The sequence below is a fragment of the Carlito syrichta genome, unplaced genomic scaffold, assembly GCF_000164805.1.
Source record: "Carlito syrichta isolate Samal-C Ts95f unplaced genomic scaffold, Tarsius_syrichta-2.0.1 Scaffold309465, whole genome shotgun sequence".
Lineage (NCBI taxonomy): Eukaryota > Metazoa > Chordata > Mammalia > Primates > Tarsiidae > Carlito > Carlito syrichta.
Window position 1 is genome coordinate 421,615 of NW_007253561.1, and position 20,043 is coordinate 441,657.

The 20,043-nt window shown below is 35.4% G+C and overlaps 1 protein-coding gene across 1 annotated transcript in view; it reads right to left on the reverse strand.

The window, feature by feature from the left end:
- ANKRD17 (ankyrin repeat domain 17) overlaps positions 1–20,043 on the reverse strand; it is a 138,500-nt gene that overhangs the window by 89,242 nt on the left and 29,215 nt on the right. The window contains exon 2 of the mRNA XM_008067275.2: positions 4,165–4,318. Coding sequence (XP_008065466.2) covers positions 4,165–4,318 — 154 coding nt within the window. The remainder of the gene's footprint in view (positions 1–4,164; positions 4,319–20,043) is intronic.

The following is a 20,043-nucleotide window of genomic DNA, read 5'->3' on the forward strand; positions in this document are numbered from 1 at the left end:
ATTATTAGATATTAACCAGTGGAGAACAAAATAACAGAAGAACATGATGGCTAGATTATGTTTTCCAAATTCTGACGATCACTTGAACAACAGTGATTCAGTGATAAAAATTCAGATAGAGGACACATTAAAATATTGTCTAGATTTCTGATTTTAAGATAATGGAATAAATATCTCTCTCCATTATAATCTTAGAACTTACGCAAAGAAGGACTAAAATGCAAGAGAAACTCCATATTTGATAACACTAGGAAAAATCTGTAAATCTAAGCTAAAATATGTGAAGACAAAGTAAACAGGAAATGTGAAAGACTTACAGAACATAATAAGCAGAAACACAGTTATCAAAGAGAGCAGGTGGCTATCCCAATAGGACTCAGGAACTAAATGTACCAGACATAGGGGCAAGGTTTTCGTTGGAAAACAGGGAGACTGGAAGAACACTTGTGAGTAGTAATCAGACACAAGTCTCTATCCACTAATTGCACAGCTAGGTAATTAGTCCCTAAAGACACCAAACCAGAAAGGCTCTGGACTAGGAGTCACTAGGTATAGAGGAGGATGAGATGAGGTTCTAACCATGAAAAATAAGGATTAAGTAAAGGTACACATGATAAGCAGAGAGATTCGCAACCCCCCTCCCACTCTCAACTCTTAAAATTCTAGCAGCCAGGTTAATTAATCACAAGACAAAAAGTGGCAGATGTGTCTCTAAAAAAAATTAAACAGCCACAGAGAAAAAAATCTAAAGACACTGCCGAATTTTCTATTCTATTCTATTCTTTCTTTTTTTTTTTTCTGAGTTGGGAGTCTCACTCTGTCACCCAGGCTGGCATGGAGTGGCACACTCATGGCTACCACGCCCTCAACCTGCTGGGCTCAGGCGATCTCTCTGCCTCAGCCTTCCAAGTACCTGGAACCACAGGTGTGTGCCAACACGCCCAGCTAATTTTTTGATTTACTGTAGAAACAAGTTCTTGCCAAGTTGTCCAGCCTGGCCTCAGACTCCTAGGCTCAGGCAGTCCTCTCGCCTCTGTCTCCAAAAGTGCTGGGATTACAAGGCATGAAGACACTGAACTCAGCGGTCGAAATTTTAAAATGTCAAAAATTCTAAAGCACTAATAAGGACGAATAGGGACAAGTGGCACAGAGGTCTGGGAAAGTCATAAATAGGTGTAGAATCAAACTTCTCAAATGTAACACCAGAAACTAAAAGACCGTGGAGCAACAACTTCAGTATGAAAGAAAGTGATTTTTTAAAACTAGAATTCTATACTTAGTCAAACTCTCAAGTATTAAGATAGTGACCAAAACATTTTCAGACAAAGTCCAAAAAATTGTACCTCTCAAGCAACCATTCTCAAGAAAGGTATTGGATATCTGTATCTTATTCAATCTCAACATCACAAAAAGAAGCAACCAGACAGTATTCATGTGAGGAAATATGAATCTGGTCAAGTGGAATCTGAATTTGTAGAAAATAAAACACAGAGGTATCGCTGGAAAAATCCTCCAAAAATGGGACAAATGACTTAAATTCTTCAACAAACAAATTTTTTTAAAAAGCAGGAACTATTTATAAATAAAGAGATAGAAGAAAAATAGTATTTACAAAATATGTGAATCTTGTGTGGATCCTGATTTAAGTAAACCAATAGTAAGACAAAAAATAATTGGGGAAACTCGAACACTCACAGAATGTTTGGCAATACTAAGAAATCACTATTTTTTTCTTTAGATGTGCGTGGTATTATGGCTATATTTCTCCTTACACATTCTTAATTTAGAGATACACACCGCAGTATTTATGAAATTATAAGATGATTAGATTTGCTTTAAATTAATGTGGGTGGGGTGTCAGCAATGGGGTAATGGGTAAAGAAAATGGCTGTTGAAACTGGATGAAGGACACACAGAGGGCTCACTACACTATTAATTCTAGATTTGTGTGTGAAAATTTTCATTAAAAGAAGGAAATAAAAGAGGGAGTGAAAGGAGGAGAAAGGAAGGAAGGGAGGGGGAGGCTACTTTGTTAGGAGACATAGAAGTAAGAAAAATAAAGCAATTATTTGCAATCTATACACCTCTAAAAGTCAGTTTGCAGGTGCAATGTACTTCCACATGGCATCTTTGAACCTGGTTCTGCCTCTTGGGACCACAGAAAACATATATATACCTCTTCTATATGCTAGCCTTCTCAGCCTTGGAAGAACACTAAATCCAACCCGAGTCTTCCTATCTTCAGGAGAAACAATCCCTGCTCCTCTTAGATGTATTTTTGAATAATTTTATAATCCTCATTTCTCTCTCACAAATGTCTACGGTAACACCTAATTTCTGTCAAATGCTAACTTATGTCTCTGCTATTCTGTACAAATAGTTTTTTACACTCAAGGAAAAGACCTTGCACATGCCATTACTATGTTTTCATCTGTATTTGGTTAAGATCCTTTTAATGATCCATTCTAGAATTTTACCCAGGATAGAAATCAAACTGAACCATGAGTCCTTCAAATATTTAAAAGTTGCATTATAACAAAATGTTTACTGAAAAAATTACCAAACAGTAATAGGTCAGTTTTATGCTGTAATAAAACAGCAGTTTAAATAGACTGTATAGACAAGACAAAGGGCATTATGGTTCTTAAACCATGAATGCTTAGTGTTCACAGTGTCTTTGTCTACTTTAGAAAACTTTAAAAAATAAGGTTTTCTTAAATGATCATAGCTATTATCCCCTTATATTTAAAGAATATTATTATTAATTATCACTATTACATATAAGTATTATATATTATTATATATAATTATTATAAGTATATATTACCTATATTATATATAATTATATATCATTATATTAGCTAAATCTTTGTATATACAATCCCTAATTAAAAAATTGTTCTTGGCCAGGTATGGTGGCTCACCCCTATAATCCTCACAATTTGGGAGGCAGAGGCGAGAGGATTGCCTGAGCCCAGAGGTTCAAGACCAGCCTAAGTAACTTGGCAAGGCTGTCTCTACACTAAATAAAAATTATCCAGGTGTGGTGGTGCATGCCTTTGGTTCCAGCTACTTGGAAGGCTGAGCCAAAAGGATCACCTGAGCCCAGCTGGTTGAGGCTGTGGAGGTCGTGAGCATGCCACGATACTCTGGCCTGGGTGACAGAGTGAACTCTAACTCTAAAAAAAAAGAGAAAATTGTTCTTATGGGAATAATATAATGATCCACTTTACAAACATATCATGATGATTCACTTTGTAAGGTTCCAAGATATAATCTATAACAAAGTGGGGGAATTATATGCAATCAATTCTTGTTATTCATAGTAGTCTTGTTCTGTGAAGTCACTGGAAACACTGAATTACCAAAATACTGTAGAACTGATGCTCATGGGCAAAATACAGGGTTAGGTTACTGCAAGCCCTTGGTCATACAATGGCATTAATACAGAACCTTCTTCTATGTGTTTCAGCTTAAATACACCTTATTTAATTAATATTGCTGGTTCAATAACACTGGACTCACAGCCAACAGCACTACAACTCATGACCGAAAAAAGCTTATCTAACACATGCATTTTCTCTGTAAGGTACATCACAGCCTTCTCACACTTAGGAACACTAGAAAGCACTTCAGCACTATGCTTGGGGGCCATTTTAAGCAGTGAAATTACCAAAAGGTAAAAAAAAAAAGTCACTAAAATAAACTACCAAAGAACATTTATTTACATATAACAGCTGAAACAAGAGAGTAGAGCATCATCTTGCTTGACCTCAACTGGGAATATGCAATTAGGTGACTCAAATTTTTCGCTCTCTAGGCACATACAAAAAAAACTGCAAGTACTGATTTTGAAGGTACAAATACATATTAGCAGAAAGGCAAATTCACAAATACAGAATTTGCAAATAATGAGAATCAACTGAATAAGAAACCTCTATAAGGTCAACTGTAGCATGTGGGTTTTACCCTGGCAATGAAAATTATAATGTGCTTTAATAAAATGCTCCATGCATTCCCTAGAAAGTAATCAATTAACCTTTATGAACAGTATCATACTAAATAACCAAGATCATTCATTAATAATAATGAGTTTTTATTAGATTCATGTGCAACTTTAGGTAATAAGATAGACTTAATAAGATGTAGAGTTTGGAGACATACCTGCAGCTTCTAGTAAAGCTTCCAGTCTTGCCTGAGTTTCTGGATCTACTGTCCTGAGGTCTGCACCATCAGCAGTACCTGACAAGAGCAGTTTGGAAGCTGTTTCCAGCATTGGATTTTCCAAATCATCCTGATCCAAAATAAAAGACTCCACCTAGAAAGCAAATACAAAAAAAAGAAGGAAGGGAGAAATGAAAGAAGAAAAGAGGAAAGAGGAATAAAAGAAAAAGGAGGAGACGCGAATAAATATTTTAACATAATTATCAATGGTAAATACAAAGCAACCAAAAATAAATTCAACAGGCTATCTAAGCCCACTGCTTAACTAACAAGTACATTTGTGAAAAAACTTATTGGTCACATGTAGTCTAATTTGTTTACTAAAATCATACATATTCTTTTCCATTTCAATTTGGTTATGAGATATATATGAGGTATGAGGTTAATGCTTAGGCTGTGAAACCGCTGGCTTCAATAGAAGACCTAAATCAGCAGTTTTTAAATGTTTTGCTTTCAGGGCCCCTTTATACAGTTATAAAGCACTAATCTCTCAATGATGTCACTTAAGGGTTATAGTTATTGGTATTTACCATATTGGAAATTAAACATCAAAATCAGTATCAAAAAAAAAAACAAAACAGGTATTGGCCAACACTAAAAAGTAAAAAGTAACAGATGTTGACAAGGATGTGAAGAAAAGGAAATGCTATACACTGTTGATGGGAATGTAAATTAAGTACAACCTCTAGGGAAAACAGCATGGAGATTCCTCCAAGAGCTAAAAATAGAACTAATTTGATTCATCATCCCCACTACTGGGTATCTACTCAAAAGAAAATAATTATATAAAAAAGACATCTTCACTCATGTTTATCAAAGCACTATTCAAAATAGCAAAGCCACAGAATCAACCTAAGTGTCCATCAATGAATGACTAAAGAAAATGTGATATATGCTCATACACACACACCATGGAATACTGCTCAACCATGAAAAAGAATGAAATCATGTTTTTGCGGCAACATGGATAGTACTGGAGATATTATCCTAAGAAAAATAACAAAAACCAAAGGTCAAATACCACATCTTCATTTATAAATGGGAACTAAACAATGTGTATATGTGAACACACAGAATGGAATAACAGACACACTGGAAACTCCAAAGGGTGGAAGCAGTGTGAGAAACTACCTATTGGGTACAATGTATACTGTCTGGGTGAGGGTACACTAAAGTCTATTACTACTACCCAACATATCCAAGTAACAAAACTGTACTTGTACCCACTAAGTCTATTAAAAAAATTTTTAAATCACATCCATTAATGTCACCCTGATTCCTTCTGGAAAATCTTTAAGTACTGGAAAGCTGTCAAGCCTAGACAAATATGAATTCCAAATTTTATCTTATGCTTAAAAGTTTAATTTCATCATTGGCAACAAATATTGTTGTTATTTTCTTTAAAGTGACAGGTTCACAAACATTTTAAAGAATGTTTGCCAAATACCCAACTTTGATAACTGTAGTTCTTCAGTTATACTTTACAGTAAATGAACAAAGTTATGAACAAAGGTGGCTAATTCACCTCACAAGTGCTTTTCCTCTAGACAAGTAACACACTTTTGTATGCGGTATAAGTGTTTTATGTGCATGTACTTCCCATCTTGTCACACACAGAGATATTCAAAGGACGTATATTCAAATTTAGACTTTTCATAAAATTAATAATTTTATTAGCCAAGCATGGTGGTCCACGCTTACTATCCCAGCTCTTTGCGAAGCCTAGGTAGGAGGACACTAGAGCCCAGGAGATAGAGACCAGCCTGGGCAGAGCAGGATTCTGACTCTATGATGGATGGATCAATGGATGGATGGATGGATGGATGGATGGATGGATGGACGGATGGACAGACAGATGGGTGGGTGGATGGGTGGATGATGGGTGGGTGGATAGATAGATAGATAGATACATACATACATACATACAAAGATAAGCAAGAAAGTTGGGTATAGAGGAATGCACCTGCAGGCCCAGCTGACATGGGAGGATTGCTTGGGTTTGAGACTGTGGCGAGCCGTGATCATGCCAATGCACTGCAACCAGGGCAACAAAGTGAAAACTGACTCTAATAAAATATTATTATTATTGATAGTTTATTGCTTCATCAAGGACATTCTTTTTTTTTTTTAATCAGAGTCTCATCCTGTCACCCACACTGGCGTGCACTGGCACCATATGCTTCCTGCGGTCTCAAACTCCTGGACTCAAGCAATTCTCCTTCCTCAGTCTCCCAAGTAGCAGGGACTACAAGTGTGTCACCACACCAAGCTAACTTTTTGATTTTTTGTAGTGACAAGGTCTAGCTATGTTATCCAAATTGGTCTCAAACTCCTGGGCTGAAGAGATCTGTCCTCCTCGGCCTCAAAAAGTACTGAGATTACAGGCATGAGCCTGGCCAGGGGACATTTTAAAAGTGAAACTGGCTTTTCTTTTTTTTTTTTTAACTGCAAGTTTATAGCGGTGAAGAATAAAATACTAGCACAGTTTGGTGCCATGACCTTGATAAAGGAGCCAAATGTTTTACCTTCCACTGCTTTTGCACTAACAGTGCAAATGTCAATACAGTAAATAAGACAAATAACATCTCAGAGTTATGAAGTACAGAGGGTACCAAAAAATGTATACACATTTTAAGAAAGGAAAAACTGTATTAAAATTGTAATACACAATATATACTGATAACAAAATATGAATACAAGTCATGTTTGACTTCTGCAATTATAAGAGGTGTTCCAAGTGGTTACTATCAGTGTCCAAACACTACTGATTACCGTGAACTAAAAGTAATACATAGAGAACAATGCTTAAACTGTGTATACATTCTTTTGGGGGGCACCCCAGGTAGTTTACACCCCATGAGTACCTTGAAATGGTCTCTGGGACCCTGAAGCATCTACACCCATATGTTGAGAACCACTGACATACCAAATATACCAGATTCAATTAATAAGAAGTTAAATAATTTAAAAAAACAAATCTTAAGACATGGGGAAAAGCTTTGTACTTCCCCTAACAGTGCTATGTACAAATAGGTACTAATATACATTCTTTTCTGTTTGCTGATATAAGTAGATAGTTACATAAAATATCACTAACATAATCAGAGAAAATTTATTTCACAGGCTTAAGATACTTCCAACACCTTAACAACCAAAATAGATACAAGAGTAACTAATAATCTAGAATATAATCATGCCCATGCTTAGTATCCAGAAGATCAGGAATTTAAAAAAAAAACCCTTACTCCTATACTTAAGGAATGAATTCTTAACTATCATAACATCAGAAACACACCATGTTTTTCCATCTTAAAAAGTCACCTATCAGATATCCAGGCATATTGCCATATTTAATCAGCACATATTTAACATTAAATGTTAAATTTGAGGGGAAATAATACAAGTTTCTCTATAAAACTTCACTAAACTAAAGCAGTTTAACATGAAACAACATTTGAAATTTTTAATATTTCAAATACAGATCACGGCTCACCACAGTCTTGACTTTCAGGGCTCAGGCAATCTCCCTACCTCAGTCTCCCTAGTAGCTGGGACTACAGGTCTATGCCAGAACACCCGACTAATTTTCTGACTTTTTATTTTTTTTGTAGAGGTTGCACTGTTACCCAGGGTGTTGGTGAACTCCTGAGTTCAAGTGATTCTCTCACCTTGGGCTCCCAAAGCGCTAAGACACCCTGCCCAGACTAAGTTATTTATTTTTAAGAGATGCAGTCTCACTATGTTGCCAACACTGGTCTCCAACCACTGGGCTCAAGCGATCCTCCTGCCTCAATCTATCAAGTAACTGAGAGCACAGGTAGGCACCACCACACCTGGCTAATTTAAGTTATTTTTAAAGGCAGCAGCAAAAGTGTGATAAAGTAAGACTCTTAAAGGCTAACTAATTAAAGTTCACTCTAAAGGTGAATTTTTACACGTGGTTTGGCCATAGCAAGGTATGATTAAAAGTTATAGTGGTAAAAATATGTCTTCCTATCATCAAACATGGTACAGAAGGCGAGGCTTTCTAAAGAAGACTGTTTTCGAATAAAAATTTCTGTTAAAATAGCTACTACATTCATTTCAACTCAAAATAAGACAAAAGTAATTAAACAAAGGAAATAATTGAAAAATGAACATAGGTAAAATGAACAAATAAAAAATTAAGTATTTCAAATTGATATTTTAGAAAGTAAATATCTCAAAGAGCAGTGTATAGTTAGCTACTAAGTCAAAAGTAGAAATCATAGGTGTTAAAGCTGTTCAAGAAGATGCTACACACAGAAAGAGTAATATAAAAGGATTTTTACCAAAAGATCTTATCTGTATAAGAGAAGAGGAAAGAAAGAAGAAATATGGACTGGCAGATAAGTACAAAACTTCTATATGACAGAACACAGGAATTTACTCTAGGAAAAGTGAGAAGATTAAAAGTCAGATTACCAGAGGTATTAAATTTCACTCAAAGGGATTTTCTTATACAATATCCTCTATGCTACATTGTAGCATAGCTAAGTCTAGTAAAAATTTACTAAGAAAATTGCATTTCAATCACCTAATAAGGGATACTAAGTGTATAAACATTTACTTTCTTACTGACTTTAAACTTCTCCACAAAAGTTCTTAGGCTATTTTCAAGTCCATTACTCTTACTATATGAAAACTTGACAACTTAAAAAACGGTCAATTCAAATGACTACGAAATTCTTAGAGAGTTTTAAAATGAGGGGCTTATCAGGATGAAAGAAAAGAATAGAAATGGGTAGCTATTTCCTCCCTATTCCCAGTTTAAGATTAATGCAGAAGGAGCTAATTTCAAGGATGGACACTACTAGGATGTGAAGGCCTAATACCAGAATTCCATCAGCTGCTACCTGTGTGACCTAAGCATATCTCTCAGTCATCTCTATCTCTAAATTCTTATTCTAATTTTTTTCATAGATTTATAATGTGAATATTTTATCATATGCATAAGCGCACGCACACACACTCCTACTTATTGAATCTCTAAGCTCCGTGAAAACAAAGACTTTGTTTGGCTAACTGATTACAGTCAGCAACTAAAAGTGTACCCAATATACTGTCAGGGCTCAAGTAATTATTAGGTAAATAAAAGAACCTGTAAGGAAGGTGAACTTTACCAGATGATTTTGGGATCCTTCCGTTTCAGATTCTAAAAAGCTCTAGTGTGCATGGAGAAGAAAGAACTAGTCAAAATAGATGAATTTTATAGACCTTATAGGAGATATGTTAAAAAATCTTACATTAGGTTACAGGTGGCGCAAAATGCTATCTTCACTGATTTATAAAACGCCCACTTACTGCAAACATTGTATGTGCAAGAGATACTTACTGTTTAAACCCAATTATGAGAATCCTACATTCCCAGCTGAACTGGTTCAGATTAAAAACTGAAATGCATTTTCCCTCTAAATCCTAACTCACTGTTATTACAGTATTTTACAGAAATAAAAAATCATTTTGAATCACAACTAAGTTCTGGAACATAACATTTAAAATGGTCTGAATAAGAAATTCAAATAAATACTTGAAAATATTTTCTTTAAATGAAATGTATAAATAACTTCCACAAAGACAGAAGGCAGAGAAAATAAATGTCCGTATTAAATGTATTCTCCAAGGGGGGAAAAAATCTATCACTTACAAAAAAACCGACAGTTTAAGTTATTTAAAAGTATTTTGGATGCGTTGTTTTGACCAGCTGGATTTTTTAATGAAATGATGTATATGCATCAAATTCTTATCTAATATAATGAGGCATCAAAATGCAAGAGCTTTAGAAATCATCAGTTCGACTCATTGTTACAGATGAGGAAAAAAAATGCCAAAGACCTTATCAAAATAGCAGGTTTCTAAATACCTAGCAGCAAAAGACCCGTTATTCAATTATAATTAGTTCAATAGTCTTTCCACCAGAAAATTCAGCTCTAGAGTAAAAAGGGGTAGAACTGTCACACTGTTAAAGCCTTCTTTAAATTTTACATTCACAGATTGTACCTTAACCCCATGTTTAATTAATAAAAATGGGACATCCAAACATTATATGCCTGATTCACGCAACATAAGATATGCAGCACCTCCTATGAAGTATTCTTGCACCCCCCAAATAAACAATAACCTAATAACGTCCTTAGACCTTTAGAAATATAACTTCCAGTTTATAAAAAATATTAAGTCAAATAAAGAAACAAGAAAATTTGATATTTCCCAACACTGGCCCTATTAACATTTTGGGTCAGGTAATTCTTCATTGTTGGGGGCTATCCTCTATAATTTTTGTTTAGAAGCATCCCAAACCTCTAATCACTCAACGCCAGTAGCAACCCTCTTTCAGGTTGCAATAACCAAAAAAAAAAAAAGTCTCCAGATGTTGCCAAATGTTCCTTTGGAAGAGAAAAGACAACAACAACAGAAAACCGGGGGAAGTAAGGAGGCTAAGAATTACTGCATTCAATAAAACCAAACTGACAAATCTAAAACATGGAACTAACCATTTTCTTCAAGTAAACAGAAGAGAAACAAAAATTTTTTAAAAATAAAGAACTGTTCTAAATTACAGAGGCTCACGATACAGCCAGCAAAATAATATAGAACTTATTTAAATCCTGATTCAAACAAGACAATTGTAAAAACAGTATTTTTGAGACAAACAAAGAAATCTAAATATGAACTGGGTATTAGGTAATATAAAGAAATTATCTGGTTATATAAGAAAATGTCCTTATCTTTAAGATATGCACACTGAAGTACGTTGGAATAGTGTTTAGAATTAGTCATAAAATACTTGAGAAAAACAAAGCTGTACAGCAAATTCTTGAAAATGCTGCATGTGAGAGGTATACAGGTTTTATTAGACTAGTCTAATACTTTTGTACTTTTGTGCATATTAAATCCTTATAGTTTTAAAAAGACTAAAGGTGATCCTTCATTGGAGAGTTGCTTTTGTTAAAAAGAAAAACTATTATGTAATATTAATACTATTTAGTTTTCTAACATAATTAAAAACCTTTTCACTTTTTCTCCAAAATAAGCCCAACTTAATAAAAAGATTCAATAGTGAAAACCAATGGCCAGAGCAGAATACATCTGCTTATGCCATTAAAGGTACTCTAAATCTTTCTATACTCAAAACACAGTCACATGGAAATTTGGTACCCACAGGGACATTCAGACCAACTGTGACCATTAGCATTACATTTCAAACTACTCCTCAAAATAGAAATATAATCACTGCCATATTAGAAAAGATGAGGTCATTTCATAGTTTAATACACTGATATTTATCTCAAAGGATAAGAAAATTAGTATATTTTGATTAAATAGATATAATACATGCAAGCTCTATTCAACGCAACAAATATTCACCAGCAATTACATACTATGTGCAAAACAGCAGGTTTGCCATTAGAGAACAGAAATAGAAAAATGATTTAATTATAATCAGTGCCTTTCATAAATATAAAATAAAGGCAACTCTGTGCAAACAACTACCAAACAAGTTTGAAAAAAAGTACTAAACAGAAACTAGTGAGTGATTGTTCAGAGAAAGGAGAAAACAATTCTGAATGACAGTGGTAAAAGAAATGATGCTTAAGGAAGATGGGGTCTTTAAAATACTGTGCTGAGAAGTTCAGAATGTATATTTTAAGATACTATAGGCATTAAGGCAAATAACTATTAAGAGGAAGACAATTAGAGACGTGAAAAATGGTTTTGAATAGATTTGATACCAGAGACCAAAAAAAAAAAAAAAAAAAAAAATTAGGAACTTACTTCACTACGCCAAATGTAAGATTATATAAAGTGAGGATGAAAAAAGAGTTAAGTCACTGAAGATAAACTTTAAAAAGGTAAATTCTGGGAACCTGAAAATTTTCACTTCTTGACATTCAACATTCCTGATCCCCTGAACACACCAGTTTACACTGTTCCTATTGTTACTGTTCTAGAAACTACCCTGTCCACTTAGCATTAAATCTCAAGCGGGTAATCTGAATTTTAAAATAACAATCTAAATTTCAAGAAAGGTAATCTAAATCTTGACTATATTACAAAGGTTATTTTAGAACAAGTAATTCCTATACTTGTTCCAGAAAAAGTATCTACAATCCAAAATTACAACAGTTAAGATTTTAAGATCCCTTAGTAAATCCAGTCAGTACAGAAAATCCCTCCAAAAGAAGGTTAAATTTTTATTTTTTTTCTAAATTTTATTTTATTTTATTTTATTTTTTTTGAGACAAAGTCTCACTCTGTTGCCCAGGCTGGAGTGTAGTGATGCTGTGATCATAGATCACTGCAGTCTAAACTTCCTGGGCTCAAGTGATGCTTCCACCTCGGCCTCCTGAGTAGCTATGACTACAGGTATGCTCCATCATGCCTGGCTAATTTTTATTTTATTATTATTGAGTTGGAGTCTTACTCTGTCGCCCAGACTGGAGTGCAGTGGCCGCTCCCGGCCACCGCAGCCTTGACCTGCTGGGCTCCAGCGATCCTTCCACCTCAGCCTTCCGAGTAGCCGAAATTATAGGCAAGCACTACCCACCCAGCTGATTTTTTTTATTTATTGTAGAGATGAGGTCTCGCCAAGTTGCGCATGCAGGTCTCAAACCCACAGGCTCAGGCAATCCACTCACCTTAGCCTCCCAAAGCGTGGGATTACAGGCTGAGCCACAGAGCCCGGCTGCCTGGCTAATTTTTTAAAAATTTTTGTAAAGTTAGGGTCTCTATGTTGCCAAGCTGGCCTCAAGAGATCCTCCCATCTCAGCCTCCCAAAGGGCTGGAATTATAGGTGTGAGCCAACATGCTCAGCCTTTTAGAAAATACCAGGTTTTGATTTTTATGACCAATTTTTTTCTTCTTTTTTTTTTTTGAGTTGGAGTCTCACTCCGTTGCCCAGCCTGGAGTGCAGTGGCATGCTCATGGCCACCGCAGCCTCGACCTGCTGGGCTCCGGTGATCCTTCCACCTCAGCCTTCCAAGTACCTGGGACTACAGGTGCGTGCCACCATGCTCAGCTAATTTTTGATTTATTATAGAGACAAGGTTCCAGAAAGTTGCCCAGGCTGATCTTGAACTCAGGCAATCCTCTTACGTCAGCCTCCCAAAGTGCTAGGATTACAGGCTTGTGCCACTGCACCCAGCCTCAATTTTTTTTAATGACTAATTTTTTTTTTTTTGAGTTAGAGTTTTACTCTGTTGCCCAGGCTGGAGTGTAGTGGCACGCTCATGACCACCCCAGAATTGACCTGCTGGGTTCCAGCAATCCTTCTGCCTCTGCCTTCCCAGTAGCTGGAACTACAAGAATACACTACCACGCCCGGCTAATTTTTTGATTTATCGTAGAGATGAGGTATCGTCAAGTTGCCCAAGGTACCCTCAAACCCCTGGACTCAAGCAATCCTCTCGCCTCGGCCTCCCAAAGTGCTGGGATTACAGGTTTGAGCCACTATGCCCGGCCTATGACCAATTTTGTCACGTCAATGAATGACATAAAATTGGTTTACAGACACAGATCCATAACTAATACCACTTTAGCTTCAAAAAAATAAATATTCATTAGAAACAACCTGACTTGAGAACATCATTATGGACTGAATCATATTACTTATAAAATTACTTATTCAGTAATAGTCAAAACATAGGCTATGCAAATATAATTCAAAGTAACAATTTCTGAAACACAGTATTATTTATCATCATGAAATATATTTTGCATATAAAAGATGTTAAAAAGCTTCATACAGAATGGTGAATGCAAAATTTAAGAAACTAACTTGAGTCTATAATAATTTTATGGCAGACACTAAATCTTTTATTTTCTTTTGAGTTGGAGTTTCACTCTGTTGCTGGAGTGCAGTGGCATGCTCACGGCCACTGCAGCCTTGACCTGCTGGTCTCAGTTGATCCTTCCACCACAATCTCTCAAGTAGTAGGGGAACTACAGGCATGTGCCTCCAAGCCTGGCTAATTTTTTGATTTATTGTGGAGTCGAGGTCTCGCCAACTTGCAGAGTCTGGTCTCGAACCCCTGAATTCGGGTAATCCTCTCGTCTCTGCCTCTTAAAGTGCTGGGATTACAGGCATAAACCACCACGCCCAGCCTAAATAATTCTCAAGAGGTTACACTGTCTCTCAAACAAACCCAGAAAATATGGCTATCTCCGCTTCCTAGTTCTCTGAATACTGATAAGCACAGACTTATTATGCAAAAATAAGAAAGATTCATAATTATTTAGTCATCACAATTTATTTCTTTGCACATAGCCCTGAAGCCTTTATTAAGAATTGTGGTGTTTTATCAAAGTTTACCATTATTTAAGACTCCTTTGTTATACATTTAGTCTTAAATAATGGTAAACTTTTGATAAAACACCACAATTCTTAATAAATTATCTTAAAACTAATGTAACTAAAATATTTTTCCTATAAAGACAAAATCTTCAGTAAAGTCACAGAGCACTAATCCATGTATAAAATTGAAACAAAAAAGGAGAAAGAAAACAAAAACCTGCTCAAAGAAACAGTCTTTCTTGTATTAAAAAAATCAATGAATAGTATGATTAATGTTATTCTGAGATTAAAGTTAATAAAACTAAAGTGAATCTGACTAAAGATAATTCAGTTTTCAAACACAACCACACTGATTTATTCCTACATTTTTCCATTCATACTCATCAATCTATCTCACAACTATTATCTGTACAGCTACTGTGATCTAGTAATGTGCTAAGAATCAGTGATATAATAGTTAACATAGACTTGTTCCACAGTGCTTATAAAAAACATAACTTCTATCCTTTTGCTTCAAAATGCTTATCTCCCTGCTGCAACAACTCAGTCTGAAATTACTAGTGTAACAATACAATACAACAATTTTAACATTAATGATAAACTTTATAACGTGGAAAATTACACGTTTAAAATAAGGTAAAATTCTCTGGAATTCTCAAATTCTGGTGGATTTTTCTGTAACAGAAATAAATGTATAGTGTACTTGAAAAACTCTCCCAAAATTATACCAACAGTAAGATTCAGTAATAGGATGCAATTTAATTATAAATTTAGACTGTTTCTGGTATTATCAACCTTAGAATAGAAATACAAGGCTTGGCACAGTGGCTCAAGCCTGTAATCCCAGCACTTTGAGAGGCCAAGGTGGAAGGACTACCTGAGTCCATGTGTTCAAGAATAGCCTGGGCAACTTGGCGAGACCTCATCTCTACAATAAATCAAAACATTAGCTGGGCGTGGTAGCAGGTGCCTGTAGTTCCAGCTTTGGAAAGCCGAAGTGGAAGGATCGCCTAAGTCCAGCAGGTGGACACACACACACACACACACACACACACACACACACACACACACAGAATAGAAATATGAGATAGCTTTAAAATACACACACACACCACAAAACCTGTAGTCATAAAACAGGTGAAATTTCTGAAGCACAATTATTTGTAAAGTAAAACTCCAAACTACAGAATAAAATAACTTTTAGGTATGGAAGCACTTTGAAATTTAAAACCACATTTGTATGTATTCCTTCAAGAAGAAAGATGGATTCAAGAAATGGACAGCTTTGGAATGACAAGACTAGAAAAGACCCATACATACAGTATATCTTTAACATCTCAAGTAACTGTTAATACACTATTTCTTGAAGTTAGAAAATCAGAGGCATTCTACAATGTAAACATGTTACAACAATTTTGTTTGTTAAGTTGGAGTCTCACTTTGTCACCCAGGCTGGAGTACAGTGGCACACTCACAGCCACACCAGAGTTGACCTGCTGGGCTTAGGCGATTCTTCCGCCTCAGTCTTCCAAGTAGTGGGAACTATAGACGCATGCCATCACGCCTGGCTGGCTTTTTTGTGTGATTTATTGGAGAGACGAGATCTCACCAAGTTGCCCAGGTTGGTCTCGAACCCCCGGGCTCAGACAATCTTCTCGTCTCGACTCCCCAAAGTGCTGGGATTACAGGCTGAGCCATCGCGTTCAGCCACAATGTTTGATTATTTAAAAATATGTACGCCAGTACTGAAATGAAATAACGCTAAAGGCCTATGTTCCAGAGAAAGGGAACAAGTAGTTACAAATTCAATGTCTGCAGAACAGGAATAAGATATGGGGTTTCCAGACTGGGAAGGAAAAAAAAAAAAAGAAAAAGGTGAATAAATTCAGCTAAAGACAAGAAAGGAAAGGGAGACAGGTTAATGGTGTGAGTATGGCAAAGCAATAAGAAATTACATTTTCCCCATATCAGGGGAAAAAATGAAAACGAAAGACTAAGTTGGTATAAAAATGAATAGAAAAAGTTCTGATAAAACTACACAGATTAGATTTTTTTAAAAAAGAAGAAAAGCCCATATATATGCTACTGTATGTGCTATTACAAGAGAGACATGCTAACAATATAATACAGAAACAAGTAAGTAAAAATCCCAGAAACATGAGCAACGGAAAAGTCCACAAAACTCAGGAACGCTCCACATTATCTATTTCAAAAAATGTGGAGTATGCAAGAATATGAAGGACCCAGAAATTAGAATGAATTAGCTGTAATACTTGTATTTCACAGTGCACTAGAACTTAATATATCATGAAAAGAGAATACAGTTTTTAAAAACAAAAACCAGGCCGGGCTCGGTGGCTGTAATCCTGCACTTTGGAAGGCTGAGGTGAGTGGACTGCCTGAGCCCACGGGTTTGAGACCCGCCTGGGCACCTTGGCGAGACCTCATCTCTACAATAAACCAAAATATTAGCCGGGCGTGGTAGTGCGCGCCTGTAGCTCCAGCTACTTGGAAGGCTGAGGCGAAAGGATCGCCAGAGCCCAGCAGGCGAGGTTGCGGTAGCCGGGAGCGGTCACTGCACTCCAGTCTGGGCAAGAGAGTAAGACTCCACCTCAAAATAAATAAATAAATAAATAAAAAAAGATTAGCCAGGTGGCGTGCACCTGTAGCTACAGCTATTTAGAAGGCGGAGGCGGCAAGATCACCTGAGTCTATCAGGTCGACGCTGGGGTGACCAGTCTGGGCAAGAGAGTGAGACTCCAACTCAAACAAAACAAAACAAAACAAAAACCTGACTATACCTTAAGCAAAAAAGAAAATATCAGTAGATTTCAAAAAGAAGAGACTGTATACGGTCACATTTTGGGGCCATAAAGCTAAAAAACACTAAAACAAAAAGAAAAACGTCTACTAATTAACTCTCAGAATACAGAGGAAAACAAAGATTAAAATTATAAGTATATTATTTCCTATGAGATGTAGCCATATCTGTCTTTAAGGAAAATTTGAAAGCCTGAAGTATACTGAATTTATTACAACCCAAGAAAGATTTAAAATAAATAAGTGAAAAGGTTCAAAAATAAAATACAAATCAAAATTCATCAATATAACAAATAATGATAAAAAGAGAAATAAAGAAACTGAGAAGAGATACAGTATCAATTATAAAACCAAAAACTGTTTCTTGGGTCAAGTCTAGCAAAAGGAGATAAATTTCTGGCAAATACAATTATGGAAAAAGAGAAGAAAAAATATGAAGAGTTATTAAAATTAGAAAACTGAGCACATGTACAAATCAATAACTGTAAAAATCTAAACAAAATGGATGGTTCCCTAGAAAAATGTATTATCAAAATTAATTCAAGAAAAGGTAGAAAACCTAGTAGAATATGTCCAGTGAAGAAATCTTAAGAGCAGTCATAGATCTAACCTTGCAAAACAGCACTGAACACAAATAAATTTAGAGGTAATTTCTCCAAATTTAAATTACATTATTATAATATTTCAGGAAGAGCATTATTATTTTATTTACAAAATCCAGAAAACACATGGGAAAACTCCCTAGCTCATCATAAGCAGCCCTATTTACAAACATGAGCAGGAATAACAACAAAAAAGCCTAAATAAAATGCTCCACTAGCAAATTAAATTCAATAGTAGTATAAAATATCATTGCCAACTGCAAGAAAGAGAATAAAAGAAAACACAAGAAATAGAATTCTTTTTTGTTTCACGGTCACAAGTTTTACACACAAAGAAATAGAATCATGCATACAGACACAGTGATTCCCGCCCCCCACCCCGCCTGAAATGCCATCACCAATGCCTTCATTCTTTAGGTGTTAGCTTATATTTTACCTTCTCAGATGATGTTATCAAAAGAGATTCTTTCTTATCTTTTGACCACACTATCCTCTCTATTTCCACTAAAGTATTATCACAACTTGAAATTATCTTGTTCTTGGATGCTTATCATCTATCTATCTTCTCTATATATAAAAAAAGAGAAGAGCCTTTCAGACCTACTCAGCACTATCTCCAGTGTGGACACAGTTCCTGGCACAATGCAATATCCAAATACATATGTGTTAAATAAATATTAAACCTATAACACATCATGACCAACATCGGTAAATTTATTAAAGCGACTCACTACATTAAAATACTTACGGAGCAAAAACAAGTATCACTTCAACAAAAGTACATGAATGAACACAATATTCACTTCCATAAAAAGGATTGTTAATCCAACAAGGAAAATTTATTCTTGATAAAGTATTCCACCAGAAATCAAAGCACATTTAATTGTAAAAGTTTAAAACTTAGAAGCATTCAATTTAAATCAGGAACAAGATGCCCAAATCAGAACTAGAAATGAACAGTTACAGAAACCTAACCAATACAATAAGACCAGAAGCACAAAACAAAAAACAAACAGAAAAACTCTATTAAGGATAAGCACATACTGGAAAAGAAATTGACAAATGTCATCATGTGCAGAAAACAATCATCCTTCTAGAACCTTTAAGAGAATCAACTGAAAACGAAGTAAATGGTAAGATCAACATAAGTCATTATCTTTCCCAAATACAAGTAATAATTCATTAGAAAATAAAATATAAAATGGAATAAAAAATGTAATTCACAACAGCAACAATAACTAAAAAATATCCAGGAATATGTCTAACAGGAAAAGTGTTAAAACCTTGTGAAAAAAATCATAAAACTTTATTAAAGGACATAAAAAAAAAAAACCTGAAGAAATGGAGAGGCATACCATGGTCCTGGATGGGAAGATTCATTAGTGTAAAGATGTCAATTCTCCCCAAATTAATCTGTAAATTCAATGCACTTCCAATCAAAATCCCAAAGGGATTTTTAATGGAACTTGACATGTTGATTCTAAAGTTCATCTGGAAGAGAAAATACACAAGAATTGCCAAACTTTTTTTGAAAAAGACAATGGGGAGGGGGTGGCCTACCAGATGGCAAATAACGCAAAATGACAATAATCAAAACAGTGGAGAATTGAATCCAGAACACATATCTTTGGGACTTTTAAAATGTAATAAAGGTGGTATTTCAAGTCAGTGGGAAAAAAGACATACTGTTCAATGAACTATTTTGGGAAAATGGCTATGAAACTGAGAAAAATAGGTCCTTACCACATAGTATTAAAAAAAATTCCAGATGAAGTAAAATCTACTAGAAACATAAATAAAAACTAAATAAGTAGTAGAAGAAAATATAAGAGACTTTGTATACAAGAAAGACATAAAACCTAGAAGTTAGGAGAAAAAGACTGATCGTTTGACAATAAGAATAAAATTTGAAGATATCATAAAATAAGAAAACTAATAGGCCAGGAGAGAATATTACAGAATACAATGTATACATTAAAAATAATAAAGAGTCAGGCTCGGTGGCTCAGCCTGTAATCCTGCGCCTTGGGAGGCTGAGGTGAGTGGATTGCCTGAGCCCAAGGGTTCGAGACCCACCTGGGCAAC